General features: G+C 43.5%; 2 protein-coding genes and 1 long non-coding RNA gene across 21 annotated transcripts in view; 2 read left to right on the top strand and 1 right to left on the bottom strand.

Annotated features, from left to right (window-relative positions):
• Window positions 1-21,785, top strand: part of LOC142892491 (ribonuclease inhibitor-like) — a 182,074-nt gene that overhangs the window by 149,151 nt on the left and 11,138 nt on the right. The gene's annotated exons all lie outside the window — the stretch shown is intronic.
• The window catches only part of LOC142892485 (NACHT, LRR and PYD domains-containing protein 12-like), a 155,003-nt gene that overhangs the window by 128,638 nt on the left and 4,580 nt on the right, over window positions 1-21,785 (bottom strand). For 12 of the 19 annotated variants that reach the window (XR_012927436.1, XM_076032689.1, XM_076032691.1 and 9 more), the window contains exons 4-5: window positions 21,158-21,331; window positions 19,513-19,686 (exon numbers count right to left, since the gene is read on the bottom strand). Coding sequence is in view for 18 of the 19 variants with exons in the window: in XM_076032689.1 (XP_075888804.1) it covers window positions 19,513-19,686; window positions 21,158-21,331 (348 nt within the window). In the remaining variant the exon portion in view is untranslated. Of the gene's footprint in view, window positions 1-17,667; window positions 17,748-18,137; window positions 18,322-19,512; window positions 19,687-21,157; window positions 21,332-21,785 lie in introns of those variants that run through there. The other 7 variants (XM_076032704.1, XM_076032702.1, XM_076032697.1 and 4 more) reach the window with 4 other exon arrangements.
• LOC142892496 (uncharacterized) lies at window positions 1,179-1,682 on the top strand. Its single transcript, XR_012927442.1, has 2 exons — window positions 1,179-1,247; window positions 1,588-1,682. It is a non-coding gene; the product is annotated as an uncharacterized LOC142892496 (long non-coding RNA).

Here is a 21,785-nt window from a genome sequence, read left to right as displayed (position 1 = left end):
CTATAAATAGATTGAGCCTTGAGATTGACTAACAAATTGGAATTATAAATAGCTGCAACGCCACCTCCTCGACCATTATCACAAGCCTTATGAGTATTAATATGACTAGGAGGAGTGGCTTCATTGAGACTAAAATATTCATCTTGACGTAGCCATGTCTCTGTGAGGCCGAAAATATCAACACTATGTTCACTAATCAAATAATTAACTAAAACTGCCTTGGAATGTAGAGACCTAATGTTAAGAAGGCCACATTTCACCATTTTGTTTGTGGGAGACCCTGGAGCCACCTCCGACCGGGCCCCCTTATTTCCACAATCTATTCGAACTAGGTTACTATGATCTATTGGAGATTTGCACAGTATAAGAGGTTTGGAGGTGCGAGGGACCGACACAACTTCTATTGGAAAAGACTGGCAGGGCTTCGGGGACTTACTAACGGCAGGGGACGGCAGTGAGAGAAGCCCAGAGTAGCGTATAGGACGACAACTCTGTTGCCTGGTCTCCACCCTGGAGCGTCAGTGAGTGGAAGCTAAAATTTTAACTATATTGCTAGATAAGAGAGCTGCACCTTCCCGGGTGGGATGAATGCCATCACTCCTAACAAGACCAGGCTTGCCCCAGAAAGGCTTCCAGTAATCTACAAAGCCCACCGAGTATATATATTTGTATAGGTACCCATATAAGTACATCAATGTTTAATGCACCCTTTTTCTTGACCAGTATCATTAAATCTCCACCTGCTTGTGTTTGCATGTTTAGGTAGATTGATATGTATGTAGATGTATGTACACTTCTATAAGTTCACTCAGGTGTCTCACCTCAGCAACAATCACAGTTGTTGCTTCTTCATGTTGTTCTTTGATTTCTTGTTGTTATATTTCTTTAGCAGCAGTGAAGCCCACACCACATCCATATTCATCATATGTATACAGTGTAGGATGATCCACCGTCTCCAGTGTCAGGACAGCCTTCTCATTGGCTCTTGGAGTGCCAGACCCCGCCCCCGTCCCCAACCTTCAACTAGTGGATTTACTTCTTTGACTTTAGTTCAGTTTCAGTTTTTCCTTGTGGTTCTTGTTTGGTTCTGATCATCTTCGTCCTCCCTCCAGAACTTCATCTCGGACTGATTGGATATTTCTAGGGGGTTCTAAGAGCTAAACACCCTACTGGTTCTGGATGGTTCTTGATGGTTCTAAGACCTAAACACCCTGGTGGTTCTGGATGGTTCTGGGTGGTTCTAGGTGGTTCTAAGAGCTAAACACCCTGGTGGTTCTGGATGGTTCTGAGTGCTAAATACCCTGGTGGTTCTGGATGGTTCTATGGGGTTATAAGAGCTAAAAACCCTGGAGGTTCTGGATGGTTCTAAGAGCTCAACACCCTGGTGGTTCTGGATGGTTCTAGGGGATTCTAAGAGCTAATCACCCTGGTGGTTCTGGATGGTTCTAAGGGGTTATAAGAGCTAAACACCTTGGTGGTTCTGGATGGTTCTAGGGGGTTCTAAGAGCTAATCACCCTGGTGGTTCTGGATGGTTCTAAGGGGTTCTAAGAGCTAAACACCCTGGTGGTTCTGGATGGTTCTAAGAGCTAAACACCCTGGTGGGGCTTCAAAGACACTGATGTGGTTGCAACTTTGCTTTGCTTCATTGTCCATTGACATTAAAGGGGACCTATTCTACTCATTTTGGGGCCTTTGTATTTGATTTCTGGCTCCTCCAGAGCAGCAACACACGATTCCCAGCACTGAAAGCTTTGTAGATCTGTGTATCTCGCTGCATCGCTACCTCCTATTTCCTGCATCCTGTGAAAACTGTTTTGCTTCACTCCACCCCCGGCCTCCTCCGTGTCCGCCTCCCGCCCAGCCCTGCGCTGTGATTGGTCAAAATCTTGTTCGCTGCTGAGCCTCACTTCCTCAGTTTGCCAGTGTGGGAGTTGAGAGTAAAGGGCAAACTTTAGGAAAACTTTGTGAGTGGCTCAGGATGGCAAATCAGGGAGATGAGGATGAAGGGGATGGTGAGATAGAGTCAGGAAATGAATGGGACCTGGCGTGCAGTGGAAAATCACAGCGATCACAGCAGGGAAGGAGCACGGGGAGTCTGAGTACAAATCAGAACATTCAAGGAAAGAAGCACACTAGCAGGTTGGAAGAGAGTAGTTCAGATGAAGGGAATAGAGTAACACGCAAAAAGGTTTCGGAGGGGGAGTTTCAAATTATTCTGAGCTTCAGGAAAGAGGATGAACATATCAAACTTGGTGCCATAGCGCTGACGAGAGAACTAAGAAAGAAACTTAGGGAAGTGGGAATGGTGAAATTCTTGTTGGATGGAAACTTATTGGTAATATGTCAAACAGAGGAGCAGAGAAATAAAGCCAGTCAGTTGGAAAGTATTCGCAAGAAGGTGGTGGGTGAAGGAAAGGTATTAGGGTTAGAAATGGGTCAGAACCGGGATTCCAGTAGATGAAGACTTGGAGAAAGTAAAAAGGAGTCTGAGTGGAGGAGAGGTCAATTCAGTCTGCAGACTGCAAAGAACAGTTCATGGGCAAAGACAATATAGCATGGCGGTCCTTCTGGAATCGCCAGGGTCCATTCTCCCAGAGAGACTTCAAATAGGGTGCATGAGCTTCCCACTTAGGTCTGATATTCCTCCACCACTTAGATGCTATCAATGCCAAAGATATGGACACATGGCTGCAGTTTGCAAAGGAAAACAGAGATGTCCCAAATGTGGAGGAAATCATAGGTTGGAAGAATGTGAAGAGGGAGCGCAAGATAAATGTTGCACTGGTGGGGGACAACACAGGGTGAAATATGGTGGTTGCTAAGCTATAGACAGAAGGCAATAAAAGCAACTTCAATAAAAACAGCCAGCAACTGAAGCTATGCAGAGGCAGTAAAGAGAGTCCATGAGCAAAGAGGAAGAGAGGAAATGATTCAAGTTAAACAGAATGTAAGACAAGAAGGGGACGAGGCATTAGAGGTTGGAAAAGTGCTTTTGTTGATGGCCTACATAATAAAGTGTTCTGATCAAGTCAAAGACAAAACAGAGGAGATGAGAATAATTGTAAAGGGGGCAGAAAAGTATTTGGGAATGAGGGAGGCATCCTGGGAAGATATCAGTAGAAAAGGCTGACAAGAAAGCAGGGGGAACAAATGAAAAGACAGACTGATTCTATTACAATGCAACGCTAGAAGTCTAAGAGCAAATGGTCAAGAGCTAAAAGGTTTGATTAGAGACTTTAAGAAAGCAGCAGACATCTGCTGCATTCAAGAAACATGGCTGAAAGTAGTATTGGATTTGACCATTAAAGGTGATGATAGTGTGCGTAGAGATAGAGGAGAGGCAAATGGCGGTGGGTGTATAATGTTGATGCAGCAAGATACACAATACAGTGTGGTGGGGAAAGGAAGGCAAATGGAATATCGAGTCATTGAAATTTGGGCAAAAGTGGCAAATATCAAAATAGTTCATTTTTATAATCCAGCCAACAGTAGGTGGTCAGAAGCCTTGTAGTGATGGGCATTCCGGCTCTTTTTAGAGAACCGGCTCTTTTGGCTCGGCTCACTAAAAAGAGCCGGCTCTTTCGGCTCCCAAACGGCTCTTCAAAATTTTTGGTGCTTAAAGAATTTATAACCAACAGTAATAAAATATTATGCGTAATATGAATTACTAATGTAAAAAAAGAAACATGGACTATATCAAATGTTTATAAAATAAACACACCTTTATTTATACACTCTACAGAGTGATAAAAACTAAGCAAGTGCAAAAAACAAATGTTTAACTATTTATAAATGAACTTAAATAACTATTAACAATTTTAAACTTTTAGTTTTTTACTACTAAACACATTTAAAGTCAAACAACATAAGCTTACAGAAACTCACACAACAAAAAATAAATTAAAATGTGTAAAACAAAAAGAAAAGAAATCAGCATTCAGATAACAGTTTTGTCCTTTAGTGAAAAAACCAAGTGCCTCAGCTTTGAGGGGCTAATCCTGTTTCTTCTCTCTGTAATTATCTGCCCTGTTTTGGAGAAGATTCTCTCTGAGGGGACTGATGTTGCTCCAATGCACAGTCTCCATGCCATCACATGTGTAAGGCGTGGGTAAATTGAAGCCTGAGTTTCGTCAATATAATTAAAAATGTGTCCAGATTTTGCTGCGTTTCCTGTTGCCACTCATTTTCTCAAGTTTTTTTTTGTTTGGTGTTGTTTTCTTTACCTTTTCAGTCCATTTGGATTGTGGCCCCTGCTCTTTTTCTCTCTCGTCATGAGTCTCCGTCCCTCCTATCGTCTTTGTGTATTGTCTGTGTGTGTAACTCCGAGAGGCACCCAAATGCACACAAAATGGCGGACATGGGCGCCGCCCTTAACTCAATCCCTTAACTGAATCCCTTAACTCAACCCCGGAACTCAAGGCCGGAACTCAACGCCGGAACTCAACGCTGGAACTCAACGCTGGAATTTAGTTGATCTTTTTTTTTTTTTTAATGTAGTTTTTAATAATTGCACAAAACAGTACAAACAAAACGAAAAAACAATAGCAATAAAAACTATCACCAGGGGGTTGCATACATAAAAGTATTTTTACGGTTTGCATGATAAAAATAATTGTAGAAGGCAGATACATTCAGGCTCTTGATAGCTTTTATGTTACTATTATTTTCAAATAGTTTTAAGATACTGTTGGACATCATTCTCAAATGTAAGAAAAAGGTTTTAATGCATTTTTTAAAAGAGAGGGTAAAATCAGGTTCAATATAAGAGAAAATCAAATTATAGACATCTACTCAGCGAAGTTAAGTTAAAAGTCATTTAAAAGTAAATTTGTAGGCTACTATAAACCTCAGAATTTAGTTCAAAGCTCACAATCACTAAGCTCTAACAGAAAATGAATAAAATGGGACTTTACACAAGCAAATAAACAGAGCACTTTCTGATTAGGCTGCAGTTGCAACATGCGTGCACGGTCAAAACAAATGTCATACTTACTTTCACATTAGCATATGGTTACTATTCATTTATGTCAACAGCAAAAATAAAGGCACTGTAAATCCTTGCTATTGTGAAGTGTATCAGCAATGGGCAGCAATGTGAATAGGGACCTGATAAGGACCTGATAAAAGCCTTCAGTGACTGCAGTCACAAGAACTGTCCTACTGAAAAAGCTCAAAGACCAAGGAAATAATAATAGATTTCTTGCAGATCCAAGCCCCCTCTTCAGCCAGAGTACCAGTGGGGAAGACCTCAAGGTGGTGCCAAGTCATAAATATCTAAGTGTACAGCTGGATGATAATTTGAAGAGGTACCTAAACAGACACACTCAATAAATAAGGGCAGAGCTGCCTTTTTTTCTTAAGCAAGCCAAGATCTCTTGACATCTGTAGCAAAATGCTGAAGATGCTTTGTTTGTGGTGGCATGTGTGTTGTTTTATGCAGCAGTCTGCTGGGTGTTCATCTGCCTCTGCAACAAGTGTGTTTGAAATATCATTCAAACACTGCACAGACACAGCTCCCAACATACTGTTTTTTTTTTTTTACAAAGGCACAGAAAAGCAGCTTGGCAAAATGACTTCAGTCCTGCTGGTTGATTTTTCATCCAGCAGGGATCTCCAGGGACAAGCATTATGAGTAAAACAATGGCTCCAGACATCACTGCAACAGAACAGGTATTTCCTGCTTCTGGAGAGCTCTTCATTATCCTATTTAGTCATTATATGCATGGAATAATTCTATTTAATCATTATCAGTTTTCTCTTCATTCTATTTTGTTTCTAAAATGGAATAAAAGCAATGTCATGTCATACTGGCAATAATAATTTGACTAGAAGTTCTCACAATGCCTTTATTGAGATAATAAAAAAAATAGATAAAAATTCTGAGTTTTATAGTAGCCTACAAATTTACTTTTAAATTACTTTTAACTTAACTTCGCTGAGTAGATGTCTATAATTAGATTTTCTCTTATATTGAACCTGATTTTACCCTTTCTTTTAAAAATGCATTCAAACCCTTTTTCTTACATTTGATTCGATGTCCAACAGTATATTAAAACTATTTGAACGTAATAGTAACATAAAAGCTATTAAGACCCTGAATCTATCTGCCTTCTACAATTATTTTTATCGTACGAACCGTAAAAATACTTTTATGTATGCAACCCCCTGGTGATAGTTTTTGTTGCTATTGGGTTTTTGGTTTTTTTTGTACTGTTTTGCGCAATTAATAAAAAATACATTTAAAAAAAAGATCAACTAACTTCCGGCGTTGAGTTCCGGTGTTGAGTTCCGGTGTTGAGTCAGGGGGTTGGAGTAATGGCGGCGCCCGGTCCCTGCATTTCGGTGCCTCACGGTTTTGGCTTGCGGACACGAGCGCAAACTCTTTCTGGATCTGCCGCTGTTTGAATGAGGCATGTTACGTCCACCTGGTGAACCCAGTTGGTGGACAAACACGAGACAATCAGGAAATCAAACAAGTCTCAATGAAAGTGAACAAAGGATTTATTGTTATAAATGAACACAAGGTGAGGGAGGATGGGACAGGGTGACTGTGCCTCAATAAATGAAATCAATATAACAAAAGTAGGCCTGCCTGGCTGAACTCTAAAGAAAAACAAATAAACAAGATGCCTCACTGGCTTATCTAAAAAAAGGTCTCTAAAAACGTACAAGTGTGGCACAACCAATAAACCCAGTGGGATAACAACAAATCAACTATGTGCGTGCAAAGTGTATAGGGTACCCCAACTTACCTACTCCCTCAAACCTCCCACCACGAATCAGACGAAGAAAAAGCATGTGTGTGCGCAAACAAATCAAACAGCAGGAGCAAGAGAACTGGAAGGCCGCAGACCTCCATTTTATCAGGTAGCCTCCGTCCTGATAGACCAGCTCGAAAGACAGGAGGCCAATAGGAGGCGTGGCCTGCTGCCGCAGGCAAGCACCTGAAAGGAAAAACACAAAGGGGTGGGGGGAAGGAAGACAAAAACGCACGCTGTCTGCTTGACACGTAACAAGGCATCTTTGCATAGAAGGGGGTGTCATTTTGCGCGTCATGACTCATTAAAATACATTCAAAGGACACTGCCGCTACCTGCGCCTTGGCGCATTTTCCGCGCATTTTCACGTTTGCGTCCCATCTGTGGATCCGAATCACCGTTTTTGGCGCTATTTATTTTCTGGCGCAAACGCCGCGTAAACGCTTTGTGGATCTACCCTTAAGTTGGGCTGAAACAATCAAAGTGGGAAGACATCAGATCAGCCAATAAGAAGATGACTCGGCACTTTAGACACGCAGGCCTGACACAACTGCAGAAAGCAGCAGCAAGAGGCTTTTATTGCAGCGAGCCCACACATTGCATATTTCAGTAGAAGCAAAGGAGACCCACACTCACGCACACACACACACACACACACACACACACACACAAACCCTGCCACTCTTCTTCTCGGAATTAGTCAGGAGATTAGAAGTCCCACCCTCTGTGCTCCCTGCAGCCAATCACAGCCCTGACTGGTTGTTTCCTCCCCTTCAAGTCAAACTGGTTTCGTTTCTGAGGAAGTTGGAACCCAGTCAGTCAGCCAGTGTCTCTCAGAGGTGAAATGGCTCGGGCAGCAGCTCAGCTGGACCCAGAAACCTTCTCTTGTTCCCTCTGTCTGGATCTTCTCAAGGATCCAGTGGCCACTTCCTGTGGACACAGCTACTGCAGGAAGTGTGTCCAACACCACTGGGATGCAGAGGAGGAGAGGAGAGTCTACAGCTGCCCTCAGTGTAGGAGAACTTTCACACCAAGGCCTGTCGTGGAGAAGAACCCCCTGTTAGCAGCTCTAGTGGAGACCCTGGAGAAGACTGGACTCCAAGATGCTCCTGCTGATCACTGCTATGCTGGAGCTGGAGATGTGGCCTGTGATGTCTGCACTGGGAGGAAACTGAAGGCCCTCAAGTCTTGTCTGGACTGTCGGGCCTCCTACTGTGACTCTCACCTCCAGCCTCATCGTCAGTCTGCAACATTTAAGAAGCACAAGCTGGTGGAACCCAGCCAGCAGCACCAGGAGAACATCTGCCCTCGTCATGATCAGGTGATGAAGATGTTCTGCCGCACTGATCAGAAGATCATCTGTGGTTCATGCTGTGTGGAGGAACATTATGGTCACCGCTTGGTGTCAGCAGCAGCAGAGAGGACTGAGAGGCAGAGAGAGCTGGAGGAGACCAGGCAGAAGATCCAGCAGAAGATCCAGCACACAGAGGAAGACCTGAAGGTGCTTCAGAAGGAGGTGGAGTCCATCAACGGCTCTGCTGATAAAGCAGTGAAGGACAGCGAGAAGATCCTCATCCAGATGATCCGTCTGCTGGAGAAAAGACACTCTAAGGTGCAGCAGCAGGTCAGCTCCACACAGGAGGCAGCAGTGAGTGGAGTCAAAGAGCTTGAGAAGAAGCTGGAGCAGGAGATGATGGAGCTGAAGAGGAGAGACGCTGAGCTGGAGAAGATCTCACACACACTGGACCACAGCCAGTTTCTCCACAGGTTCACCTCACTGCCAGCACTCAGTCCGTCTCCAGACTCCTCCAGCCTGGAGATCCGTCCTCTGAGATACTTTGAGGACGTGGCAGCAGCTGTGACCAAGCTGAGAGATGAAATACAGCAAGTTCTGATGGAGACTCAGACAAACATCTCACAGACAGTGAGCAACGTTGATGTTCTACTGAAGGTACCAGAACCCAGGAGCAGAGAGGACTTCCTCAGATGTTCACCTCAAATCACTCTGGATCCAAACACAGTGAACGAACATCTGTTATTATCTGAGGAGAACAGAAAAGTGACAGGCATGAAGAAAGTTCAGTCTTATTGTGATCATCCAGACAGATTCACTTACTGGGAGCAGGTCCTGAGTAGAGAAGGTCTGACTGGACGATGTTACTGGAAGGTGGAGTGGAGAGGGAGGGTTGAGGTAGCAGTGGCCTACAGGAACATCAGCAGAGCAGGAGCCTCAGAGGAAAGTAGATTTGGATCCAATGACAAATCCTGGACTTTATTTTGTTACTCAGGTAGATATGGATTTCGTCACAACAACATCAGCACGGATGTTTCAGGTCCTCGGTCCTCCAGAATGGGAGTGTACCTGGACCACAGAGCAGGTCTTCTGTCCTTCTACAGCGTCTCTGGAACCATGGAGCTCCTCCACAGAGTCCAGACCTCCTTCACTCAGCCGCTACATGTTGGACTTGCTGTTGTTCCAGGTTGTTCAGCTGAGTTGATGAAAGTGTGACTGAAGTCGTCAGAGAGACTCTGAGCTGAATTCTCACCTTTGATTCTTCTTCTGTCTTCACGTTTGTTGCCCAGTGTCTCCGGCTGTCAATCACAGGGTGGGCGGGGCCTGGATACCACTTCCTGTTTGTGCTCCTGGTGACTGTTGTCCACCTGATGTTTGTCTCCACGGCTGCTGGATGTTTGTGCCACGTTGTTTCTCTTCCTCTGCAGCCCATTCATCCCACAGATTAATAACGTGTCATTAGTCCACATGACAACTTTATTACTGTGGAAACACAGCTGAGGTCTGTTTCCACTCTGGACCTTTCCACCCTGACCTTTGACCTTTCAACAACTCATCCATCTGATCAACCTTCTGACTGTTGATCCGTTTGTCAACAATCAGATGAATGCATGTAAATATTGTGAGAGAATTTGGTCTTTTGATTCTGCTTGTTGGCTCAGTGTGACAATAGTCAATCAATAAGTCATGAAATATACCATCAGTCTATACTGCACAACAATGTCAAGTCAATGATCAAGTGTTGAATTGAAGCAATAAAGCAACAAGACAATCCAGACAGCAGTGGGAGTGTTTCTTGGCAGTCAACTGGTGCCAGTCAATGAGCTGACGTGACTGATGTCAGGCTGCAGGACCAGCTGCTCACCAGAGGGGGGAGGCAGAGAGTCAGCAGGAACTAAGCACAAGGTCAAAGGTCAACTAACAGTTAGCAAAGCAGCTTCATCTGCTGCTCTGCAAAAACAGGGGGAAAAAAGTGCATGCATGCATGCACACACACAGACACAAGCACAAACACACACACGCACACACACACACCACTATTTTACAGAACAAGTCGAGAACGGATACTTTACTGACTCACATTGTATTTACTTTATTGCATCATAACACCCATGATCATGTGAATTCATATATAGTGATTATATAATGCTATATTAATAAATAATATCAGATATAATATACTGTTATATTATATTATATTATATTATATTATATTATGTAATATGCATTTCTAGCCTCGGCCTTTAGCGACGTCATATTTAATCAACCCTAAATTAACACAAAATGAGCTTCAACTCTTGTCCAAACTGCATCAATAAACTGAACATTGTCTCCAATTCAATGCACCACGGTTTATAGATTTGAAATTGCAGATGGTTTGGCAACTAAATCTTTACATACTTCTTCAAGTATTATGGGTTCACCGTGGTGGCAACTGGATCTCCAGGTTGAGTTCAGTCTTCGAGGTTCTCAGGGATTCTTATCCAATCACAGGATGCTTACGTGTGAAGTTCAGCGTAAAGCCAGCTAGCTGACCTTGCCATCGGAGACTCCAGATCTGATTGGCTATTGCTACTAACTGCTCAGTGGCCAAGTCAGTCCCTCCAGAAAAACGTGATTATGCGATCGCGTAATTCAAGGCATAATCAGTCAAAGTACGCGTAATCATGCAGGGTTGCATTTTTCCAAAGACACTTTCGCCGCATAAATCTCAGATTTCCGCACAAAATATGCGAGGTTTGCATAATTTTATAACCCCCCCATTTTTTGTTTACTTCACTCAAGCGCAACCATTTTCCTCCCGTTCCTTTGAGAACGTTATTTAAAAAAAGTGAAGAAGACGAAGAAAAAGAAGACAAAGAAGAAAAAGAAGACGAAGAAGAAAAACAACAACCAATCAACACCTCAAAGCCTTGGTCTTCCTTTACCACAGTCGCAACCCGATCTGAGTGCCTGCACGCGTGGAGTTATGAGACGGTTTCCGACGGGTTCCCGATGTGAGTCGCACATGCGAATATGAACCAAGACTTTTTTGATCTTTCCCAATTTATGACATTAGATTAATATGCGTCATGCATGCACCATTTCAACTGGGGAACATTTAACGTCCGTCACAGATTATATCTACTGCGATTTAAAGCATGTTAGTAGGTAGAGCTGGAATAACTTGGGGTGGGGCGACACGGTGGTGCAGTGGTTAGTGCTGCCGCCTCACAGCAAGAAGGTCGTGGGTTCGATTCCGGGCCTGGGACCTTTCTGTGTGGAGTTTGCATGTGCCCACGCATCCCTGTGTCTGCGTGGGTTCTCTCCGGGTTCTCCGGCTTCCTCCCACAGTCCAAAAACATGCACGTGAGGTCAATTGAACATTCTAAATTGTCCGTAGGTGTGCATGTGAGTGTGAATGGTTGTTTGTGTCTATGTGGCCCTGCGATGAACTGGCGACTTGTCCAGGGTGTCACCCTGCCTTCGCCCTAAGACAGCTGGGATAGGCTCCAGCAGACCCCTGTGACCCTGAATAGGAATAAGCGGGTATAGAAGATGAATGAATGAATAATATAATTTGAATGAAAAATAAAAACGACATTTCATCACTCTTTGATTGAAATTAACTCATGTTAATATTAATATATGTATAAATATTAACAGTAGGTATTAATTAATAACTTAGATGGTTTGCACCCCCCCCCTCCCCTGACACACAAACACACAGCAACTATGTTTTATAATGTGCTCCCCGCAAACTCCCCGCAGACCGCGCAATAAGAGTTGACACTTTGTTCAGGTATGCACTTATTTCAGCATCTGTTTTGCCACCTCTTTGATATACAGAGTACATTTTATATTATTGTTTCAATTTATTGTTTGCTCCATTGTTTTGTAAGTACGAGACATCTCTAAGGTCTGAAATAAAAGATGAGAACTTGATTATTCTCAGCACTTCCTGTGATTTAGTATTCTTTATAATCATAGGAGTAGTGATGGCCGATGGAGGCTTTGTTGAAGCTTCGACACTTGATTCAAAAAATGGTTCATTACTCGAGGCTTCAACGACACAGTGCTCGAGGAGGTCATCTAGTGGTAAATAAAATGAAGTGCAATGGAAACGTGTTCATTGTTTCATAGGTTGTTTGGGATTTGATTCACCATGCATTCTTATTCGACAACACTACATGGTTGTACGGTTCAATGCTGACACAATGAAATGAAAATGAACAATAAAGACAATGTTTCTTATTTGGCACGACTGATTGTAGTAGACTATAGCTCTATACTTAGCCTGACAGTTTGTGCAATGAATTATATTATATCCTAAAACAAGACTAAATAGCCCATAATTTAAAAATATGTTCAATAGTAAGTGTTCAGCGGGTCAGATGTCAAATGTGATCTATTTAAAATGTAGAAAAGATGTGCTAAATAACACATATACAATACGCATTGATGGGAATCGAACTGTCGCCTCAGTCTTGCAAGTCCAAGATTGTCATAATGTACCACAAACCCAAATCACACTCCCTTTTTTTCATCTAAGCTGCACACCGTGATTCCTCATTCACTCCCACCAATTTGCATGTTACAGCGCTTACGTCAACTGTTTTAATTGATTTTAAATGTTATAGAATATTTAGTACTGAATGCAACACTGTCAAACCAAACCCCTGTCGATCAATTCTCCATTGACTTCGAAGCAGTACACTGGTTTATACGTCATCAACCATGTGATTCTTTCTAACCAAAACAGCACTTCTGACTGTGTCATGGAGGCATAGAAAAATAGGACTGTATAGCAATTTTCTGTTTGACTGCACTAGATGAGTGTATGGTTTCCAGTGGATATCTTAATAATAATAATAATAATAATAACAATAATAATAATGATAAGAAGAAGGATGATGATGATGATGTGCTCTACAAATACAGACTGTATTTTTTACATGAAACTGGTGGAAATACATTTGGAGTTCATTGAAAGAGGTTAAAGGTCACCTATTTAAGACAGTCAAATCCACATCCTGAAGTGTTTTCTCTAACAATGGAAGTTCTTGAAAGACAGGGGTTACAACTGTATTAATCTCACCTATTTTAATTAACTAACATGATTTACATGTCTCCTTGTGTTTGTTGGATTTGCATTCAGGTACTGTCTCTGCCTTTTGTTTATAACTTTCCTTTGAAATGTTGTGAGTGTCAGTGCGAGAGGTATGAAGGTCTTGGTGATCTATTGTTGCTGTGGAAAATTACCCCTGATGACCAAAAGGTTCCCGAGTAGGAAGAGTAGATCTGATTTGAATCTTTTAAATATGCATTTTAGCAGTGTCTCTGTTCTGGGAGGATATTTAAGGGAAGGAACAAGAATCTGAAAGACTCTCTTTTTTCTCTTCTTTTCTGGGACCCACTCCCTCTCTCTTTCTTCTTCTTCTTCTTTTTCTTTGTCTTCTTGATTTGTTTACCATTATTTTTACACAACCTGTTCTTCTATGTTAAGAAGGTCACTGAATGCTTTGTCTATATCTGCCATCCCTGAACTGAAGACTAATGTCAGATCACGAGAATTTAATTATGATTGAGTCAAAATTATTAATTGTTGATCAAGTCTTTCTCTCAATCAAGATATAAAAGTAAAGTTATTACTATCAAATGGAGTCAGATTAAATTAATTATTGTGTACTTTACTTTGAAATCCTCACCTTAACTCCGGAACGACGGAATACGAATTGGGGAGATATTACTATTTGTGTCTACATATTTCCTCCCCTACACCTATTATACTTTTTTCGGGCTTTTGTATTTGATATCTGGCTCCTCCAGAGCAGCAACGCAGGATTTTCCGCACTGAAAGCTTTTTAGATTTGCATACCTCGCGGCTCGTTTCCTCGTATTTACTGCATCCTGCGAAAACGCTCTGTTGCACTTCACTCCACCCCCAGCCTTGCCCGGGGTCACACCCTCCGTCACTGCTGAGCCTCATTTCCTCAGTTTGCCGGTGCGGGAGTGAAGAGGAAACGGCAAACTTTACGAAACAGGCACAATTTAAACACTTACCGTCGTGAAGGCTTCACTCTTTAGCCGCTGTTTACCGGCTAATCCAGCTTCGTACGGACCCAGCGCGGGCTGAGTTACGGCCCCAAGGTCCCTGGGCGCTTTTTGTGCCTTCTGTGTCCCTGGAAATATATTTTACTTTGTGTACTGACCGTGTTTTTGTTTTGTATTTTTGCGAGACATTTTAATAGGGCTTAGAATGATTTGGTTTCATACTGTTGACTTGCATCAAAACACTGTCTTAACAGAGAAAATATGTACGCTGAAACGATCACTTCAGTCATAGAGTCGTTTATTATCAGACAAGAATATCTGCACAACTTAAGTCCACACCAAGCACAAAGCAGGAAGAGCTCTATACAACCCATGTTACCATGCTGGCAGCGTGAACATCACTATAAGGAGTGAAACTTGCGAGTGAAAATCGCTGCCTCTTCAGCTTCGCTGCCAGCGAACACAACACACATAACAAGCAGAGCACGGAGTTAGCGGTGGTGGCTAACAGTTCATCAACACGATTCAGCGGTTGTACGTTGCAAGTAGTCTTAAAACTAATGTTGCTTGAGGTCACAATACACTTACAGTCCTCATACATGTTTTCAAATATTGCCGTGGCTGACTATTCTCTCGTCGTCCACCAGGGGGCCGAGTCGAGTCCGTCTCACTCCCGTTGCCGACCGGACGAGAGGGGTCTGGCTGCAGACCGGTGTTCCATCGCATCCGCATTAGGCTGAACAAACCTCCAACATTTTTTCTGTTCGTTCCACTCCGACGGTTGTGGTCCTTGGTGCTACGGGAGTCGCTCGGTATTTTTTATTTTATATTTTTTAATTTCCCTGACACCAAAAAAACATTTTCTAGGAGCAGCGCACTGCGGAATCACTTCCGGGGAAGAGCGGGGGAGGGCGGAACCAGTCCGAGAGTGTGTCTGAGCTTGGCCATGAAAGGAGCTCCGGCACACAATGGCGTCATTCCGTGCCCAGTGTTGAAAAAATCCCAACAATTTGCAGGGCTCACGTCCAAACGCATGAATGTCATTATTTGACGATATCGAGATCGTTTGACGATAGAGTTCCACATTGTAACAGATTTTAAAGCTCAGAAAAGTGGAAAAGCATCATAGGTGCCCTTTAATAGCTGCATGGGTGAAGATGGTGTGCTTGAAAACAGGGCAGAGGGTGCTAGAAAATGGGGTACAGGGTCTGCTTGTGTGACTTGTTTCTTGTTTATTTAGAAATAATTTCTCTACAGTTTTTGTGCTTAAACTGTTTCTTCTTTTGGAAACAATTTCCCCAGCCTTTGAAAAAACTAGTTCACATGGAACTGATGAGGCTGGGGTACAAAGGAAGTTTTTTGCCACTTTGTAGAGATTTGGGTAGACCATTTGGTGGACTTTCATCATCACTATGGACACTGTTGCTTTTCCCGCCGCTACATCCTTCAACTTTGGCTTCACTTTCCATATGATGCCGCACTTTTCACGCTCGCCTCCCCTGCAGTCCTCTGGCGCCCCCCAGTGGAGGCTTTGAAAAGCGCAGGGCCAAGAGGGATCAGTGGCACTGTTCAAACCCACATTCACTGACTTTACCTTCCTGTTGTTGAGTTGAAACTCCGCCCACCCTCCCAGTTTCAGGGAGCCTGATTGTTATATTTGAATCGGTGGAAACAGATTGCAAATTAATGAGGATAATAAATATTTATTGATGGCAATTTTCAATGTAAACAAGCAATAATGTCGAACAGAAAGGGTCAGTGTGAGTGCTGTCAAATCAATAAATGATCAAAACCAAAAGAGAACTCCTAAAAAAGGAGCTAAAACTAAGGATGGCGATATAGCCGACTAACAAAGAAAGAACTAACTCACACGGCATAATGCATCAAACTAAATACAGAATCCCAACATCGTTATAATAATAAACACAAATACTGTCTCTACAGAAAACAAGCAGGTATCCAGAAACTGAGGATATCTTTATCATATTGAACACAAATGTTCTCTCAAAAGCCAACAAACTACTGTAGACAAAACTTAAATACAAGTGGCCAGGCACTGCTAGACCCTGGTGGAACTAACAAAGGAAAACTAGGTGTTGTGAAGAAAATCTGCATTTTAAATCTCACCTACTGAGCCCAAATCTGGACACGAGAATCAAAGACAGAGCAAACAGCGAGCGTGAACACAAAGTGGTGTTCTGAGGGTGTCTGCCGTCGCTCTCAGGGAGCTCCAGCCTTTTATACGCCAGCTTGCAGCAGGTGTGCTCTGAGTGGCTGCTTGTTGTTGGTCAATCCTCTTCCCTGGACTGAACACGTGATCCCCCAGGGCCAATCGACGGAGCCTACAGACCCACACCAGGGAGTGCACCACAAGATACAGGCTGTGTCTCAATTCAGGTGCTGCGTCCTTGAAGTGCGTATTTTGGAAGGAAGTTGCGTCATAGCACTGCGGGAAGGCATGTCCCAATTCCCGAGGGTGCTTAGGACGCTGAAAATGCACCCTCGGACATATGCACTAGTTTTAGTCGATTCCAAGGATGCACCGCACTATCCGACAACGACGAAGAAGAAGGAGACAGCGAAAAAGGAAGAAGTCCTCCTTCGCTACACAATGAGGTATACAAGTAACGTGAAGCCGGGACCGCCGGTCCGGTTGACAAACCTCGTACAGTAAAAAAAAAAAATGTTACGCAACAACAATGTCAATAATCCATAAAAAAGTCTTAAACTAAGACAATAAAATGGTTTCGTAATATTTATATCTTTATTAACTAAGAAAATACTTCCATTTGTAGCTCACTTTTACGTCGCCATCTTTTTCGAAGATGTCTTGGCGAAAATACGCAATGCCTTCTGGGTAGCCCTTACTGCGAAGGGTGGTGCCGGAGAATCTCAATATTGAGGGCGATACAGCCCTTAAACTCGTCCCTCAATTTGACGTTCTTAGAATTGGGACAGCACTTGCACCTCACGGGAGCGCGCATTTTTGAGATTGAGGGTTGAGATTGAGGGTTAAGGGAGGAATTGGAATTCACCCTTAGAGTTCCCAGCCTAGAAGGACGGACCAAACCCTGCCTCCCCGGTAACCACTCGGGACGGTCTAGCCTTCGGCTTATTTCCTCGTTTAGTCACCGCCGTTCCCTCTGGCTGGCCAACCCCGGAAGTGACGTTTTTATATTATCAAGCTAACCATTGGTTCGCCATCTAACGATGGCGTTGGATGATCAAATAAATAAAATCCTACGTTAAAAACTGGATACTTTATGTGAAACTTCAATATTTAGATTTATATGTCGTGTCTTAACCAGTACATGCCGCTAATTTCAGCTGACTTCCCAGGATCCCATGATGCTTTGCAGCAGCACGCAAAGCATCATGGGATACCCAAGTGCGCGAACGATAGTAGCGGTGTATCCTTGGAATCGGCTAAAACTAGTGCGTATTTCCGAGGGTGCATTTTCAGCGTCCTAAGCACCCTCGGGAATTGGGACAAGCCTTTGCGCAGTGCTATGATGCAACTTCCTTTCAAATGCGTACTTCAAGGATGCAGATCCTGAATTGAGGCACAGGCACTGTGTGGAGCGTGCTGTTTGGCTCCACCTGTTGTAGTTCTGTCAGTCACCACTAGATGGAGCGCTCCTCTTCACTCTCCTCATACTTCCTCAATCCTTCCACCTGTAGAGAGAAGAAGAGACAGCAGGAGTCAGGACTCACGGTCCTTGAACGCATCATCACAGAGACGTTGACTGTTGATGGAGATGATGGAGTGACTGGTGAGAAGAAGCAGACTCTCAGTCACATGTCAGCTGTGGAACATATGAAGGTCATGTGACCATGGAGTATTGGACTGATACTGAGGCCTGATGAAGATGAACTGATCAATAATTGAGTGGTGAACTGAGAGAAGAAGCAGTTTGGCAGCAGATGTTGGATGAATGAGGAGCAGTTGGACGTCACCATCCTCCTCTCACACTGTGACTGGGAACACTGGACCTCTGCTGTGGGATCAACTGGCTTTTGGTGCTGGAACCATCATCCACTGGTTCCAAACCAGTACTGACCTCACACTCTCCAGTTGATAGTCTCTGCTGTGGACAAGATCCTTCAGTGGCTTCACTGATGATTCCTCCAGGTGGTTCCTACTCAGGTCCAGGAGTCTGAGGTGGGAGGGGTTGGACTTCAGAGCTGAGAGCAGCCAATCACAGCTGAGCTCTGACAAACTGCAGCTCTCCAACCTGAATAGAGAATAAATGATGGAGAGTTTATAATGATGGAGAGTTTTTCCAGGGTGTCATCACTCTGAAAATCAAAGTGAAATGTGGACTTCAGAATCTGACACTACAGAATAAAATGGGAGAGGGAGGGCGAGCGAACGAGTGCTGCACTGCAGAGTCCTTTACTGGCTCTTGATGATGTTGCTGTCTGGGCCCCCTTGCACCAAAGTAGGATTGCGTCATCCAAGATGAGTCACTAAGCCTTCAGCGTTCAACTAATCCACAACACGTGTGTCCAGGCTTCATGGGTTGCACTAAAAGCCATCCAGGATGAGAAGACACAGATTCATCAAGCCAGGTGAAAGCTATCCTGGATCAGTGCGCCATGCACGAGGCTTCCTTCCATAGACCCCCGTTATGGAGCTGGGATTGACGGATTGGCCATCTTTGACCTCCTCATAAGCCTCCATGAGGATTTGCGCTTGGGACGGGGATTCAGACTCTCAAATTTTCAAAGCTCAATAAAATGTGGGCCGGTGCAGACGGCCTGGGTGGGCTTGGAAGCCCAGACTCCCAGGTCATAGTCATGCGCACCAAGCATTCAGCCAAAGGGATCTTCCCTTGGCCAAGCAGCCAGGGCGCATGATCAATTGGAGGCATAGTGACAGGACCGTCCACTGTCACAACAACCTCATGTTACTCTTTGATGTGTCTCCATGTTTCTATGGGATGTGTATTTTTATATAGGATGCATGGCAAAGTAGAAGTCATGTTAGAAATGATCCAATGATTGCAACATGATCTCAAGTCATTTCTCTATCATGATTGAAATGAAATGATTCCAAAGCTTGAAATAATGACAGTGGCTGGAGGTGAATGTGATAACAATGTGCAGTGTTGAGTGGAAAAAGCACTGCTTTCCACTGGTGGTGACTGTTGACTGAGACAAGGATGAAATAGATCCTGGAACTCAGCCTGGTCTGGAGCAGCTCACTCCACACAAATCTCCATGGTAACTTCTAGCAGAACATATCTCACTTCCACCTATCCCACTGTTGTGCAACCAGATCACACATCAATTGATCCAGGATAACCAAGATATCCTGGCTTAATCCCTCATCCTAGTTTCCTGCAACAGGGCCCAGTCAAGTGAAAATCATGACAACAATAACAAGAGTGATAGAAGTTGTAGAGTGAAGAGGGTGAACTGACCCCAGAGTCTCCAGTTTCCAGTCTGGACTCTGCAGAAAACCACTCAGCTCCTTCACTCCTGAATCCTGCAGCTGGTTGTAACTCAGGTCCAGGTGTCTGAGGTGGGACTGATTGGACTTCAGAGCTGAGAGCAGCCAATCACAGCTGACCTCTGACAACATGCAGTCCTCCAACCTGAATAGAGAATAAATGATGGAGAGTTTATAATGATGGAGAGTTTTTCATGGGTGTCATCACTCTGAAAATCAAAGTGAAATGTCGACTTCAGAATCTGACACTACAGAAACAGAGAGGGAGGGAGAGAGGGAATGAATGAGGGAGTGAATGAGCGCTGCAATCTGAAATCTGACCACTAGATGGCAGGATTTTACACACTGTGCCTTTAGACCACTGGTTCTCAAACTTTTCTCTGTAGCGCCCCACCTTGGAGGAGGAAAATTTTTCATGCCCCCCCACCCAGACAAAATGGTGACAAAATATTTTTTTTCAAATTTACTGAAACAACATAAAAGATGAACATTCCTCTCACCAGCTTTATGCATTTCTGCTGTGCAAATAATGTTTGACCTTTGGCACAACACTTTTTGTGATATCAAAACTAACATTCTTTTTTTTATCATGAACATTCATTTCACATTCAATTCACTTTTCTCTTCATTTATGAAATCATTCATGTTGTTAACCACTTTAGCAAATCACTCTTTGTGGCATCAAATCCTGAAAATTACATTTTAAACAAGAATACTTTCACTTTTCTGCTGTGCAAATATCTTTTCTGGCAAAGCACTTTTGTAACATCCAATAAAGAAAATGAACTTTTTATCATCATCATTCCCTCTGTTTTCTATCAAGTTATTCTGTTGTGCAAATAACCATTCATTCACTTCACTAATGCAAAAACAATGGAGTTGAATATGTAGATAAAAGAAGAAATGCAGGTATTTGGCAAGAGTAGTGAGAGTGTGTGAGAATAACTGTATTAGTGGCTGCAATGGGCCTGTTTTGCTTTGCACAACATCTCACAGTGTGGTTGCAGGCTTGATGCTGCCACTGGCAGATCAGGCTCAATGTGGAGCTTAGCTCTGTACTTAGCCTTCAGTATTGCAACAGCTGAAAAGTCTATTTGACATGGATGGGATGTGCCGAAAGGAAGCAGAATTCCCACAGCCCTCTGTCCAATGGCAGCACTTTTCCTCGGGACAACCACCTGGCTTCACTGTGAAACAACACAGCTTTGTGTTGTGCTCCCATCTTCTCACAAAGTGCAGAGCATAGCCGTGCTTTCAGGGCTCTTGTTTTGATGAAATTGACCACATCAACACCATCGTTCCGCAGCGACTCGCTGAACGATTCGACAGCCAGAAGGGGCAACAACAGTGAACACAGTGAACACAGGCAACTACTGGACTCCTGAATTCTTCTCTCCGTCTCTGTGAAATATTTGTCCATCCTGTGAACCTGAGCAGCGTTTTTCTGGGAGGGGGGGGGCTCCACCCACTTCGAGAAACACTGCTTTAGACCCAGTTTCACTCATTTCAAACACAAACCAGTGACTGCAAATTGAATTTCCAACAGCAGTGAAGTGAAAATCATGACAACAATAACAAGAGTGATAGAAGTTGTAGAGTGAAGAGGGTGAACTGACCTCAGAGTCTCCAGTTTACAGTCTGGACTCCGCAGAAAACCACTCAGCTCCTTCACTCCTGAATCCTTTAGCTGGTTGTGACTCAGGTCCAGGAGTCTGAGGTGGGAGGGGTTGGACTTCAGAGCTGAGAGCAGCCAATCCCAGCTGAGCTCTGACAAACTGCAGCCCTCCAACCTGAATAGAGAATAAATATTTGATTTCTTCCATGGTGTAAATGTCATATTAAGAGTAATTTCTCCCTGTTGATGATCCAGATGTGCAGCTGTTGGGATCACTGAGTCATTCCCTCAAACCAGTCATTGTGCCAGTGTGTTGTCAACACAATACCAACAGCAGTGTGTCAGTCAGTGTGTCAGTTTCGTTACAAGTCAAACACATTCAAAGGACAAGATGAAGAAATACTGCTGCACTATTAATCTGCCTCTAATATTTCTTCACAGGATCTTCTGCTCAGTCATGTGACCTTCATCACCAATCAACAACTTCCATTGAGCTCCAAAGTGACTGGAGACATTTTCCACACTTTCTTCCACCATCCAAAGTCTTTTCTGGCTGCAGATTGTTGACATGAAAATATCAACAACATCCACTTTGTCTAGATGAGTCTTTAATATCTGCTTCAAAGTCT

This window comes from Nelusetta ayraudi, unplaced genomic scaffold, assembly GCF_046127955.1.
Source record: "Nelusetta ayraudi isolate G7.1 ecotype Tasmania unplaced genomic scaffold, CSIRO-AGI_Nayr_v1 ptg000034l, whole genome shotgun sequence".
Taxonomy (NCBI): domain Eukaryota; kingdom Metazoa; phylum Chordata; class Actinopteri; order Tetraodontiformes; family Monacanthidae; genus Nelusetta; species Nelusetta ayraudi.
Note: the sequence above shows the minus strand (reverse complement) of the source record. Positions and strands in the feature narration are given on the sequence as shown.